The sequence below is a fragment of the Pristiophorus japonicus genome, chromosome 2, assembly GCF_044704955.1.
Source record: "Pristiophorus japonicus isolate sPriJap1 chromosome 2, sPriJap1.hap1, whole genome shotgun sequence".
In the NCBI taxonomy this organism is placed as follows: domain Eukaryota; kingdom Metazoa; phylum Chordata; class Chondrichthyes; family Pristiophoridae; genus Pristiophorus; species Pristiophorus japonicus.
In genome coordinates this window covers 283,468,317-283,484,045 of record NC_091978.1, presented here as the reverse complement: position 1 = coordinate 283,484,045, position 15,729 = coordinate 283,468,317, and the positions used below count along the sequence as shown (strand labels likewise).

At 43.1% G+C, this 15,729-nt stretch overlaps 1 protein-coding gene across 3 annotated transcripts in view; it reads right to left on the bottom strand.

Moving 5' to 3' along the window:
* Nucleotides 1–15,729, bottom strand: part of lrba (LPS-responsive vesicle trafficking, beach and anchor containing) — a 1,157,354-nt gene that overhangs the window by 61,012 nt on the left and 1,080,613 nt on the right. For all 3 annotated transcript variants that reach the window (XM_070871469.1, XM_070871472.1, XM_070871473.1), the window contains exon 52: nucleotides 179–346. In XM_070871469.1, coding sequence (XP_070727570.1) covers nucleotides 179–346 — 168 coding nt within the window. The remainder of the gene's footprint in view (nucleotides 1–178; nucleotides 347–15,729) is intronic.

Genomic DNA, 15,729 nt, shown 5'->3' with positions numbered 1-15,729 from the left:
TTATTTAAAATTTGAGTAAAGTGAAGGGTTTTAAGAGGGAGAGAAATAATTTTGACTGTTTTCACATTACTGCAAAAGGCACTGCAGCCAAAGCCTGAGTTTGTGAAACCCCTATTGTTGAGACACAGAAATATTGATAAACACAGTTTTAGATTAGTTTTTTTTCCCCTCTACTTACTGTTGGGGTGTTCTCCAACACTGTGGTTTTTCCCATTCCAATACCAGAGAAGCAGAGTTGCATCCCGTGACCCTGACAGGATATAACAGTCACCTCCAATGTACGATTCAGATCTCGCTAAACAGGTTACAACGTCCCAGTGTCCAAAAATCACCTGAGTGAGTTTACCTGAAACAACAACAACTTGTATTTATATACAACTAAAACAAATAAAAAAATAAATCACCATTAACTCAGTTTTAAGTGAACAGTATAGTATTTCATGCACCTGTATTGAAATTTTATTCAATTTAACGAACATTCTTTCAGCATGCTACATACAAGGTAGGAAGTAACAAACAGCAACCCATTTAAAGACTATAAATAGTCTTTCAGAATCAAAATGAAAACATGTTTTTTAATTAACATTGAACACATTATTAATTTTAGAATACTATGGGCTAGAATTTGCACTCTTTCCGGTTTCTCGGTGGTATTGGCTGTTTTGGGCGAGAATCGGGTCAGCGAAAAATTCCCCAGCTGAGGCACCTCGAAGTACCACTGGGGAGCGGACCACCGGCGTGCAACGTCCACAGATTGCCCTGGCGCGATTTTTGGCTGAGTGGAGACCCGTAGGTAAGTATTTTAAAAAATTATAAAACCACCCACAAGGATCAGCGGAGCTGGGCGCTAGGTAAGTAGGTCTGCAAGAAAAAGGTAAGTGGTTGGTTTTTGACTATTTATTTTCAAAATTTGTTGGGGTGATTTAATTTTAGTGTCTTGGGAATGTTTTTGGATTTTTTAGTTAGGTTCTTTGAAAAATTATTTTAATTCTTTTTTTGGTGTTAGGCCCAACCCGCAGCCTCGGTGTAAATTTTGAGAGATTTTTTCATTTCTTGCCCATTTTCTTTAGGCACCGCCCAATCTAGCTGAAATTGCACTTTTCCACCTAGATTGGGGGTGCAAGGCCCATATTTTTCGCTGGGCGGAATTTAAAAAATAAATTCGGTAAGTTTTTGCCGGTGATAATCTTCCCAGCCTTGGCGGTTTTTTATGTGGCAATCAGGTGCTGGCGGGCTTTGGGGAAATTCTAGCCCTATGTTCTTTTAATTTTATTTTACAACCCACACAGAAAAGTGAGAGCTAATGCATTTTGGGAGAAACATCAAGGAATGGGATGTTTCTCCCAAACTGGGTGGAAAGCAGAGAAGGGTGTGGATGAACAGATAGATTAGAGGCTCAAGTACATAATTCCTTGATATTGCAAGTACATGTAGATTAAGCCATTAAAAAGGCCAGCAGCATTTTGGGTGCATTTTTATGTAACAAACACATCAAGCAAACAAGAGCTGCAAAGGTAGAAAATAAATCTTAGCTATGATGTACTTAAAGTAGGTAAATAATCTTACAATTGCAAAAGGCACAACCCTATCAGATGTTACAGTACTCTTACCACTAGTCAGTATCTACAGCACATACTGTGAGGCAGACAGATTGGGGACATCTTGGCTATATTGTGCTTGTGCAAAAAATGTGGATTTTGTTATATTTCTTTGCGGGTGGGGAGAAGAGAAAGCTTTTTTGTATGTTATTTTATCTTTTCCATCCACTGCTCAAGTCTCTCCTGCCCACACACCATATCCTGATGAGGGAAATAGCAGGTAAATGGTTTCATCTGCCCAAGATGTTTTTCAGAGATGACGAAAGGGTGTGCCAACCTAGCAAAAGGGGCTGACCTGTGGTTTTGCTTCCCTTCTGTGGGAAAGCACCCAGCCCTAATTGGTGTCTCCAGTAATCTTTGAATCAAGATCAGGAACTCAGCTTGTGGAGAATCAAGTTCAAAACTATATCCTCCCATACCAGGCAGAGCACAGGGATGAACCACTAACTAACCTCCTTTTCTAACACAGTCATTTAGTCATGGCCTGCAACAAGTAAAGTTCAGTGGCAGCTAGTTTTTTTCAGAGCCTTTCAAAACTCAAAATAATGTGATTAAAAAAAATAGACAAATCTGGTTTTACATTTCATATATATTTGTAGTGAATGTTAAAGAATATTTCCTATCCAATCAGGGTGTGGAAGAGTGGCCAGCACAGAAATAAACATCAATGCACACATGTATTCACTTACACGCTACATATGATTTGTATAACTTTAAAAAGACCAGTCTGGAATGTATATGTCTAATAATGACCTCAAAAGTTTTACAATAGAAATGTTTGAAGTTGAACACTAAGGAACAAGCAACGATCATTTCAAACACAGACAAGAAGCACTGGCGGTATTTAAACAAAGGCACCAAATAGTGAGTAATTTGCCTAACTGTCCTGGACCAGTGTCGAAATGATTATTATTTGATACTCTCAATTAAAAACCTAGATGATAACCTAGGCAACAGCATTAGTTGTCACAAAACAGAGAGCCCTATGTTTAAGCAGTCATTTATTAATGATGTAGTGCATTTACTAAAGGGCTGCAATCCATATCAATATATTTGAGGTCAAGCAATATTATCTCACTTTCTTCCATTTATCTTGAGAAAGTGCCATTGACACCAAATGTGTGGTCTCTGTCAGTAGAGCGCTCTAATATAATGGAGGCAACCTCTGGTGTTCCAAGGATACAGCAAACCTAGAGCTTTGTGGGTCTTGAAAGTTGCTGATTAGACGGCAACAGTTCTAGCCATCTAAACGTGTGGAGCTAGTTTCGAAAAAGGGAGATCGTTTTCTAATACAGCAGTATAATTTAATATAGTGGAAGTATGACAGATAATAGTAGTGGCACTGGTTTTGTCCTGTTTGTGGTGTATTTCATGAACTTATCAAATAATATTTTGGAGTTAGCTCATCAGCAATAACATGGAAAAATCTTAAGTAAAAAATTGTCTTTTTGAAATGCTAGCACTGAAAACACTACTGGATCTAATCATGTATTGAAATTTTAAGTGCAGCAATTTTCTACTGCAGCTCATGGTGCATGAAGATCAAAGTATTGCAGCTGATTTTACAATTTTGCTATCAGCATGATTTATCTGGACACATACAGCTTTTAAAGTTTCACCTTTTCAACCAATGGCGCTCATTCTTTTATGTCAAAAAATAAGTGTACCAATTTAATTTGTTTGTCATTATAAATGTGTATAAGTAAACAAGTTACAGACACACATTGAAATCATCACAAATGTTAATTACCACTACCAAATTTTGACGGTGATATGGCTGGTATAACATTTAGCACAATTTGGGGACTAATATTTTGGGCAGAAGACAATGGGGTAGAATTTCCTATGGCTTACCGCCCAGTTTCTGGGTGGTATTGGCCATTGTGAGCGAAAATGTTCTTAGCTGAGCTACGCTGGTGGTTTCGAGGTAACGCTGGGGAGCGGGCCACCGGCATGCACCATTCCGAGATCGCCCTGGCGAGATATTTGGCTGAGCGATGGCCTATAGGTAAGTACCTTCAAGGAAAAGGTTAGTAATTGTTTTTTTACTAATTATTTTAAAAATGTGTTGTGGTGATTTCGTTTTAAAGTGTCTTGGGAATGTTTTTTGATTTTTTTTTAGTTGATTTTTAAAAAAAATTATTTTTATTGTTTTTCTGGTGTTAGGTCCAACCCGTAGCCTCAGGGTATATTTATATTGATTATAAAATTTTTCGCCCATTTTGCTTACGAACCGCCCAATCGACGTTAAATTGCACTTTTTCGGCCAAAATGGGGGTGCAAGGCCCATGTGTTTTGCTCGCCGTTTAAAAAATTTTGAGGGGAGGGGTGGGAGTTTCCGCTGGCGATAATCTTTCCAGTCTTAGCTGTCTTTTGAGCAGTAATCAGGTGTTGGTGGGCTGATAGGAAATTCTAGCCCTATATCTCTTCACCAATTCAATAATCAGGGCTCATTAGAGCACTTTTGTTAATTAAATATACAGGTAATGGAAACTGAGGCCGTTTTCATTTTTGGCTTGCGACTGAAAATTATTTTTCAGATCTCAAATTACAAACCTATGAAACATACTTTTCGGAATATTTTTAATTCACTAAAGACAACATACATAACTTTGTTTACTCTTCTATTTTTTTTTACTAAGGCAGAGATAGGGAGCTGTCAACAGCCTGACATAATTACAGAATCATAATTTTTAACCAACGCCCCAGAATCCTCCATCACCATCTCCTGTCCTACCGGCCAGACAGACGCACCAAAGGTGGCGGCACAGTCGGGGGGGGGGTAGTTCTCAACATTGACACCGACCCCATGAAGTCTCATGAAATCGGGTCAAACATGGGCAAGAAAACCTCCCGTTGATTGCCCTCTCTCAGCTGATGAACACCACTTGGAAGAAGCACTGAGGGTAACAAGGGCACAGAATGTACTTTGGTTGGGGGACTTCAATGTCCATCACCAAGAGTGACTCAGTAGCACCACTACTGACCCAGCTGGCCGAGTCCTGAAGGACATAGCTGCCAGACTGGGACTGCGACAGATGGAGAGAGAACAAACACGGGGAAAAACCTACTAGACCTCGACCTCACCAATCTACCCGTCACACTTGCATCTGAACATGATAGTATTGTGACCATCACACAGTCTTTGTGGAGACAAAGTCCGTCTTCACACAGAGGACATCCTCCACCGCATTCTGTGGCACCACCACCGTGCGAAACAGAATAGATTCTGAACATATCTAGCAGCTCAAAACTGGGGATTCATGAGGGGCTATGGGCCATCAGCAGCAGGATTGTATTCCACCACAATCTGTAACCTCATGGCCAGGCATATCCTTCACTCTACCATGACCATCTAGTCAGGGAGACCAACTGTGCTTCAATGAGGAGTGCAAGGAGAAGCACCAGCCATACCTAAAAATGAGGCGCCAATCTGGTGAAGCTATAACACAGGACTACATACATGGAAAATAGGTGCAGGAGTAGGCCATTTGGCCCTTCGAACCTGCACCACCATTCAATAAGATTATGGCTGATCATTCACCTCAGTATCCCTTTCCCGCTTTCTCTCCATACCCCTTGATCCCTTTAGCCATAAGGGCCATATCTAACTCCCTCTTGAATATATCGAACGAACTGGCATCAACAACTCTCTGCGATAGAGAATTCCACAGGTTAACAACTCTGAGTGAAGAAGTTTCTCCTCATCTCAATCCTAAACGGCTTACCCCTTATCCTTAGACTGTGACCCCTGGTTCTGGACTTCCCCAACATCGGGAACATTCTAATCTGTCCAGACCCGTCAGAATGTTATATGTTTCTATGAGATCCCCTCTCATGCTTCTAAACTCCAGTGAATACAGGCCCAGTCGATCCAGTCTCTCCTCATGTGTCAGTCCTGCCATCCCAGGAATCAGTCTGGTGAAACTTCGCTGCACTCCCTCAATAGCAAGAACGTCCTTCCTCAGATTAGGAGACCAAAACTGAACACAATATTCCAGGTGAGGCCTCACCAAGGCCCTGTACAACTGCTGTAAGACCTCCCTGCTCTTATACTCAAATCCCCTAGCTATGAAGGCCAACATGCCATTTGCCTTCTTCACCGCCTCCTGTACCTGCATGCCAACTTTCAATGACTGATGTTCCATGACACCCAGGTCTCGTTGCACCTCCGCTTTTCCTAATCTGCTGCCATTCAGATAATATTCTGCCTTCGTGTTTTTGCCCCCAAAGTGGATAACATCACATTTATCCACATTATACTGCATCTGCCATGCATTTTTGCCCACTCACCTAACCTGTCCAAGTCACCCTGCAGCCTCTTAGCATCCTCCTCACAGCTCACACCGTCACCCAGCTTAGTGTCATCTGCAAACTTGGAGATATTACACTCAATTCCTTCATCTAAATAGGGGAAACAGCATGCTATAGACAGAGCTAAACAACCCCACAACCAATGGATCAGATCAAAGCTCTGTAGTCATCTCACATCCGGTTATGAATGGTGGTGGACAATTAAACAGCTAACGGGAGGAGGAGGCTCCATGAACATTACCATCTCAATAATGGCAGAGCCCAGCACGCAAATGCAAAAGACAAGGCTGGCGCGTTTGCAACCATCTTCAGTCAGAAGTGCCAAGTGGATAATACATCTCTGTCACCTCCGGAGGTCCCCATCATCACAGAAGCCAGTCTTCAGCCAATTTGATTCACTCCCTGTGATATCAAAAAACGACTGAGTGCACTGGATACTGCAAAGACTATGCATTCCAACAACATCCCGGCTGTAGTGCTGAAGATTTGTGCTCCAGAACTAGGCACGCCTCCAGCAAGCTGTTCCAGTACAGCTACAACACTGGCATTTACCCAACAAAGAGGAAAATTGCCAAGGCATGTCCTGCCCACAAAAAGCAGGACAAATCCAATTCGGCCAATTATCACCCCATCAACTTACTCTCAATCATTAGCAAAGTGATGGAAAGGGTTGTCGACAGTGCTAATAAGTGGCACTTACTCACCAAAAAGTAGTAAGCCTAAGGATTGGAATTCAGCAAAGGAGGACCAAGAAATTGATAAGGAAAGAAAAAAAAAGAGTATGAAAGTAAATTAGCAAGAGACATAAAACCAGATTGTTAATGTTTCTATAGGTATGTAAATAAGAAGAGATTTGTGAAAGTAAACATGGGTCCATTCGAGGCAGAGACAGGAGAAATTATAATGGGCAATAAGGGAATGGCAGCGACATTAAACAAATACTTTGTATCTGTCTTCAAGGTTAGAAGACACAAAAAACATTCCGGAAATAATGGGGAACCAAGCATCTAGAGAGAGAATGAGGAACTTAAAGAAATCAGTGTAAGACGTAGGGCTCAATTTTCCCCAAAGCCATTGTTGGCCCCAACTACTTAAAAAAAAAAGGAAGCAGGTTTCCCTTCTATTTTTTAAATTGGCGCCGCGCAGCCTGTCCATGTTGCCAGGGGGGTGGGGGGTGGGGGGTGGTGTGGAGCCTAATGTCTGCGCAAAAAAAACGATGTAGCCCCTTCTGCGCATGCGCGGAAAAAAAGGCATTTTTGACATGATTCCTATGGGCACGCATGCCCAGCACAGCTCCCAGTCTGCATTCGGTCATTTTTAAGGAGCCAGTTGTGTGAGAGAACTTTAATTCTCAGTGGAAAAATCCGAGCTGCAACATAAGATGCAATGCGGCACAAGGACCAAGAATTTCTTAAATGATGAAGTGGAGGCACTAGTTACTGTGATTGAGGGCAGATGGCACGATCTGGATACCAGCAGAGGTCACATAAAAGTTCCACCAAAAGAAATGAAGAAACGCTGGAACCAACTTGCAGAAGATTACTGTGCAATGGTGACCACCCAGAGATCTGGAGGCCAGTGCAAAAAGTGGCAGGACCTTGGTCAAGTAGTTAGTGTATGTAATATTTTCATTTATTCAATGGAATTGCAATTGTGACCAGCTGTGTATGTCCCAATCAGTAAAAAGACACCCTCTCTAAAAAGTTATGTTTTCATCTTTGCAGAGGAAAGTGGCACACAACAAACGAGAAAGAACGCGAATGGGAGGAAGCCTTGCAAATCTGTAGCCACTGACACCCTTGGAAGAGAGGGTCGCTGCTTTGATGGGACCTGCCTGGAGAAAAGCAACCACCACTGCACAAGCTGGGCCCACACTTGAGGGAGAGGATAAGTCCTGCAAATTCCAGTCTGGTTTTGCTAAATGTTAAGTACTGCACGAGCTAGCCATGCTTCGGTTCATGGGGATGTCTCCGTCAGCTACGCTTCAGTTGATGCAATGTGCTATCAATCATTGTGTTCCTTCAAATCAGCCTGCTGCCTGCGTTGTTTGAGCATACACATGCCATCCACCCTGCCCCCTCCTCTGCTGCTAACCATTTGTCTGTCCTGTTATATTTTGCAGAACTTGAGGCCAACTCTTAAGATGCAGAAGATGCGGACAAGCCTGAAGAGGAGAACATCTTCCAATCCCTCCTTCCAGACCAAGAGCATGGGGGTGAGGAGGAGGGGGAGTGGTTGGATGAAGGCACCACTCTTGTACTCATTCTGGTGGAGGTGCAGGTGCCGCCCATTGAGGTGCCAGCCCCTTCCCTGAGTGATTTGAGTGTTGGTGGGACATTCCATGGTTTCCCACCGTCCTAGGCTTGGGGTTCCAGTGAGTTGCAGCGAGGCACACCCAGGGCCCCACCTTCCCAGGCTGCGGGTCCCAGTGGAATGCAACGAGGCACATCCAGGGGCCCATCGTCCAATGCTGCGGGTCCCAGTGGGATGATCAGGAAAAGGAGAGCTCGACAGCGCTCTCCAGAGGTGCAGGATCTAACAGATGTGGGTTCAGATATTGGCAATGAGTGCGGAGAGCATTGACCTTACACGATCATTCCTGAACACCATCAGTGGGGTGGGTGATGAGATATCGGGACTGTCGGGAAAAGTAACAACACTCTCACGAGAAATGGGAACACTGTCTGGGAACATGAGGGAGGGAATATCTCAGTCGGCCGAAACAATGTCGGTGCACTTGAGGGAAGGAATGTCGCAGGTAGTTGACACACTGTTGCTCAACATGAGGGAGGGAATGTCACAGGTAGCTGATGAGCTGTCAGTGAACATGAGGGGGAAATGTTGCAGGTAGTTGACACACTATTGCTCAACATGAGGGAGGGCATGTCACAGGTAGCTGAGACACTGTCGGCGAACATGAGGGAGGGAATGTTGCAGGTAGTTGACACACTATCAGGGCACATGAGGGAGGAAATGTTGGAGTTAGCTGCTGCAATAAGGGAACACGCCCAGACCCCGCGCTCATTGACAGAATCAACTGCCACTCCCACTCCAATCCCCAGACCAGCCTCTGAAGAGGCCCAAGCCAGGCCCTCCACATTACCGCCTGCTCCCCTCCCCCCTCCCACCATTCAAGAAGTGCACATTACCCAAAATGTTCGCAAGAATAAGCTTGGTACCAACCCGAGTTTTTAAAGTGATCTTAACTGAAAACTTTAAAGTTTGATACAAGAATATTTTTATTAAAGTTAAGTTAAGTACTTCTAATAAAATATATTTTATATTATAACTGAATCATTTACATTATTTGTTCCATTATTAAGAACTTTTTGAACTAAAGAGTCATTAACACCACAACTTTTTGAAGTAAACAAGAATCATTTGTTCCATTAACACAACACAACATTACAGAACAGGTCCAAACAGTAAACATAATCCATGTGAAATAGTTGCTGCTGAGTCTTCAGGCAGCAAAGCGTTCACGGATTAGCTGCTGGCACAAGCCTCGAGCAATCATTAAAGGAGCATGACGGCCCGCCCTCCTCCGCCGTTGTGCTCCGGATTCAGGTAGTTGCATGGCTTCCTCATCCTCCTCCTCCTCCTCATCATCATCTGCATCTTCCTCATCATCATCTGCATCTTCCTCATCATCATCAGCCACTCTCACCTCAGGTGGGTCTTCTACTACCAGCTGCTGCTGCCTCATGATGACTAAGTTGTGCAGCATGCAGCACACAACAGTGAACTGACCGATAATCCCAGGGGAGTATTGCAAGCAGCCTCCAGAATAGTCCAGGCATCGGAAACGCTGTTGAAAATGCCAATGGCCCTCTCTATTATGCTGCGCGTTGCAATGTGCGACATGTTGCATTCCTGGTCAGCTTCCATACAGGTTACGCATTGGCTGGGTCATGAGCCAGGTGGTGAGGCCATACCCTTTGTCTCCCAGTAGCCAGCTCTGCCCTTCTGGCTACTGCTGAAACATGGCAGATATAGCGCTCGTGTAGAATGAACACATCATGGGTGCTCCCAGGGTACCTTGCATCAACTAACATGATGCGATGCATGTCGTCACACACGAACTGCATATTACCGGAGTGGAAGCCTTTTCTGTTCCTGTACATCTCGGAATCCTCCAAAGATGCACGCAAGGCGATGTGGGTACAATCAGTGCAGCCCTATACCTTTAGGAAGCCAGAAATCCTGGAGAAGTCCACAGCCCTTTCACGCATTGCCTGGGCGGTCATCAGGAACTTTATGTAGTCATTCCTCCGGGCATTTAGTGCAGCAGTCACCTGCCGAATGCAGATATGTGCTGCATCTTGAAAATTGGCGCACACATCCCCAGTTGTAGCCTGGAACGATCTACATGCATAGAATGAAAGTGCAGCTGTAACCTTCACTTCAATGGACAAAGCAGTCCTCCTGAAGCTTCTAGGTTGCAGGTCTGTTTTTACTAACTCACAGATCTCAGTTACAACTTCTTTGCGGAAACGCAGCCTTCTGACACAGTCTGCATCACTCAGGTGCAGATACGAACGCCTGTCTCAATATACCCGACGTGGGTAAGGCCTCTTGCCCATCATCCTATATGCTTTGAGGTTTCTCATGAGATGACGTCCAATTAATTGTCTCCTCCGCAGCACCATCATGCAGAAGGCTTGCACGAGGTATAGCATTGTCAGTATTGTCCCCATGATTAAATTCTACCTTTGCAAGAAGCTCAAAACGGCAGGCAGGACAAGGTTCTTTGTTTGCTCTCCCCAAGGTCGGCGCCCTAGTATGGACCACACCCAGGTCTGGGCAGACGCAATGATCGGGAACCGCCCCCCGCCCCGAGCTCTATTTGATTTATGTTGTAGGCTTCTCATGCCTTCCATTCACCTTCCACAGACCCCCACCCCGCACCCCGCCCCCCCCACACCATACCCCCAATCCGAGCTCGATTTGATGAATGTTGTAGGCTTCTCATGCCTTCCATTCACCTTCCACAGACCCCCCCCCCCCCCCCCCCGGGCTTCACTTGATGCGTGTTGTAGGCTTCTCATGCCTTCTGTTTGCCTTCCACAGCCTCCATCTCCTCCCCCCGGGCTTCTTCTCAAGCCGAGGCCCGAGCCCGTGTCCAGGTGAAGGACTGATTCTGCCGGCCGACGCTCGAGCCCAGTTTGGAGACATTCAGTGGTGGCGTGTCAGTTTAAAAAAAATTAAAACTTAAAGAATTCTATTAAACTTCCATTTCCTGCATTTTAAGTTTTAAAAATTTACGGTTGATTATGGATATTTGTGTGTTCTTGACTCCCTCCACATAAAAACAATGGCGTCTTTCTGCACCAATTTTTTAATGTGAGCTGGTTTCTCTTAAGTGCCCAGAAAGTTTTTCGGGAGTGGTCACATACACCGTCCTAGAAGAAATTTAAATTGGCCAAACTTTCATAATTGTGAAAAACTGGCGCAGACATCAGGTTATGACGCAAAAAAACTAACCTAAAAAAATCGTAACTAACTGAGTTACGCTGGCGCACATAGATTGGGGAAACTTGGATTTTTTAATTTGCACCAAAAATCGGTGCAAATCACTGGGGAAAATTGAGCCAGTAGTACTGGAGAAATTAATGGGACTAACTGGCGACAAATCCCCTAGACCGGACGACCTACATCCCTAAGGTTTTAAATGAGGTAGCTGCAGAGATAGTGGATGCACTGGTATTAATCTTCCAGAATTCCCTAGATTCTAGAACTGTCCCCAAGGGTTGGAAGATAGCAAACATAACCCCGCTTTTTAAGAAAGAAGGAAGAGAAAAAACAAGAATCATGGAATTATAGGCCAGTTAGCCTGACATCAGTCGTAGGCAAAATGCTAGAATCTATTATTAGGGATGTGGTAACAGGGCACTTAGAAAATAGTAATATGAGTAGGCAGAGTCAACATGGTTTTGTGAAAGGGAAATCGTGTTTGACAAATCTGTTAGCGTTTTTGAAGATGTAACGAGTAAGATGGAGAAGGAGGAACCAGTGGATGTAAGATTTTCAAAAAGCATTCGATAAGGTACCACACAAGAGGTTATTACACAAAATTAGGACTCATGACCAGAAATTAACTGGACCAGCCACATAAAACTACGGCTATAAAAGAAGAGGTCAGAGGCTGGGTGTTCTGTGGCGAATGTCTCACCTCCTGACTCCCCAAAGCCTTTTTCTGCTATCTATTTCCAGTATTTTCTGCTTTTATCTCAAATTTGTTGCATTCACTTTCAACCATCCACAAGGCACAAGTCAGGAGTGGGATGGAATACTCTCCACTTGCCTGAATGAGTGTAGCTCCAAAAATCCGATGGGTTGGAAGCCATGATTGCAGGATTATGATATGGGAATCAGAATTTTGGATGGGCTGAAGTTTTACGGCTGATTGAGGATGGGAGGCCATACAGGAGAACATTAGAATAGTCAGATCTGGAGGTGACAAAAGCATGGATGAGGATTTCAGTGGCAGATAGCCAGACAGAGGGGCATAGAAAGGAGATGTGGAGGTGAAAATAGGCTGTTTTTGTGATGGAGGGCATATGGGGTTGGAAGCTCAGTTCGGGGTCTAACACTTTGGTTCAGTCTTGAGACAGTAGCCAGGGAGGGGGGTGGAATTGGTGGAGAGAGTACAGCATTTCTGCTTTATTTACTGCTAATGAGCCTGCTATCTACTTCCAGTATTTTCTGCTTTTATCTCAAATTTGTTGCATTCACTTTCAACCATCCTTCCCCATTAGTGTCTGTTTCTCATGGTTGCCTGAACCCATACATGTATTGATCCTAACACTCTGCCTTAGAAGAGGCGAGGGCCCAGGGGCAGCACGGGTCAGCCCACACTGCGATCTATGGATAGTAGGAGCATGTGTGCGCACTGAGTCCGTGCAGCAGAGCTTGGTCTCCAGTCATCTTGGTTAACCATTGCCACTGGATCAAGACCTAACTCTGTCAAGCCTGTGTGGTGGCTGGTGTGCAACGGCCACCCCACGTTAAAAGAATCCATGCACAGGCATCTTCCACCCTTCAGTATGTAGTTCGGGATCGAGAATGTCAGGTCCCTCATTGAAACACCTGTGAACTCATCCCTTTTTGGTGTGGAAACAAGTCATCCTCGATACGAGGGACTGCCGAATACTACTACTATTCTATTGTTCCTAAAGTCCAGATAATATTAAGTTAAATACTTGATTGTATTTAATCCAGGCAATTTCTACAAAATAACTAGAAAATAATCCTTTAACACACAAGAGAATGGTGTTGAAAGGAGTTGTTCACAAATTTGACAAACTTTCACATGGAGGGAAGGATGTTAAGTGCTTTCTGCAAATAACTAATTTTCCCTTTCATCACTGCCTGAAATGGCAACAACGTCCTCAAGTATTTTTCTCATTTGGAATTACGTCAGTAATATTTTTATGAGTACTAACTTTCTAATAATAGAACAAGCCTGGGGAACTGTTCCTTAGGCATTCAGCTCATCTGTACTACAACACTATACTTCACATCAACTCTTTCAGTGAAGGATTTTATGAAGAGCAAGGACTAGAAATTTGAACTGATACGAATATGTTTAACAGTGGAAAAATGGAAAAGAAATAGTAAAGATTAGGTAAGACAGAGCAGTAAATCATAAGTTAAGAATTAACAAGCAGGCAGCTCTGGAACTTGGCTGGGTAATAGTTATGAATCAGAAGTGCATTTGAAAAGTTACGTAGTATTCCATAAAGATAGGTTGATTCAAAAAGGATTGAATGCAACTTTACTTTTAAAAAGAGGATCATATAACCATGATTAAAAAAGATATTGGTTAACAGAATGGAAGTGAAATTGTTTTGGTGGAACTAGATGATGGGGTTAGCCCAAGGTAGCTCTTTAGTACATTATAGGTCTCTACAGCAACAAGTAGAGCAGGGCAGGGAAATTTATGGTCAAATTATAAGCAAAACTGCAGTATTAATTATTTTGAGGGAGTGGGGAGGGAGGGGATGTTTAGCTATCCTTTCATTAAGTCGTTCGATATGGGGCAGGTAAGGCTGAGCTATTTGTTGACACAATAGAAGATTGTTTCCTTATGTTCAACATGTAAGGGAGAATACCAGGGAGGACAAACTGTTTGGATTTAGTACTTAGTCGTGATCCAGAGATGATATCTGATCTCTTTGTGAGGAACATTTTGGGCAATATGTAAGCCATTGGCTCATACACCCAATAGCTTGTTGACATCTGGGCTAATTCCCTTGGATTGGAGGGTGGCTCACCATCTTGTTATTTAAAACAAATGGAACCCGAGAAATTTAGGTCCCTGATTTTAACGTTGGCAGTAGAGAAGCAGTTGGAAAGTATAATACAGGACAAAATATATGATTCATTTGGATAATTCAGCATGGTCAACATTGTTTTCGGAAACATAGATCCTGCCTCATAAACTTGATTGAATTAATTGAGGAAGTGACCAGAATAATGGATAATGATGTTGCATACCATGACTTCCAAAAAGTATTTGATTAAATACTGTATAGACAGCTACTAGAAAAAAAAAGATTTCATGGGAGTATAGGACAGTTATTATATTGGACAGATGGCTGGTTGAAATCATGCAAGCAGAGGTTTGTTATTAATGGAATTATGAAACAAGCAGAGTTTTATAAGGCTTTATTTTGGGTCCGTTGCTGTTTACCAATTTCAATAATGATCTAGATGGTAACGTAGTTAAGTGCAGTGGCATGTACTTAGGATTAGGAAACTCCAGGCATGTTTATACTATGCAGGGCTACCTTTTAAAGGCAACTGGTTTAGGGAGTTAGAGAGAAATTTCCTTTAGTTTTTTTCCTGAATTGGCTGCAGGATTTTCCTTTGTTTTGACCTCAGCCAGGAGGTAACTTTATTACAGGGTGGAGTGAACAGCAAGGTTTCGCTGAAGACTGGATGGGGCAGACTTGATGGGCCTGGTAGTCCTTTTGTAGGTTCTTACATAATACATTATCTTCAAAACTCATCTGATTCATAACTTTTTCTTTTACTAAAGTTGTGTTATCAATGCCAAGATGCCTAGTCAGAAGCCTCAAAAAATACTATCTCTTCTCTTATAGCCTTTCTCTAATTATCTTTCCTCTTCTAAAGGCACTAATTCATGCAGAGGTTCTATAATGACGAGCAACACTCTAGTGCCTCATCTAAATGACAATTCTTCATGCATGAGTGTTTAGAAGGAATGTTGGCACTATCTGTGTAATTCATGCAATCCAATTGTCTAATGTCCCAGCAAATACATCTTCCACAAGTCATCACTGGATAGAAACCAGAAATAGGGACCTTGGCTCATTTGAATAACAAATTTTATACAGTTAATATAAGCCATTGATGTAGAAAAACTTCCCACTCCTTCCTAGAGGAGAAAAGGAACAGGTGCCCAGTCTTTGTGGGAGGGTTAGAAGAGTATATAGAAAGCTTCGTCGAAGAGTTTTGAAAAGGAAGGTAGAAGTGTAAAGGTGTTTGAGGAGAGAATCCCAAAGAGAAGGCCAAGGTGGTTGAAGACTCCACTACAGAAGGTGAAGTGAAGGGATGCATAGAGTACACGGAGTCAGAGAACTGATGCATGTAGAAGGGTATATAGGACTGGAGAAATTTGTAGAGTAGAGTGGGGAAGGCTTTGTAGATTAGGAAGAGAATTAATCTGTTGGGAAATAGGCAGCCAGTGCAGGCCAGCAAGAACTGGATGATGAATGAGTGGGGCTTATGCGACAGGATGTTGGTGGCTGGTAAGGAAGGCATTGGCAAAGTTGAGTCTCGATAAGGGCAT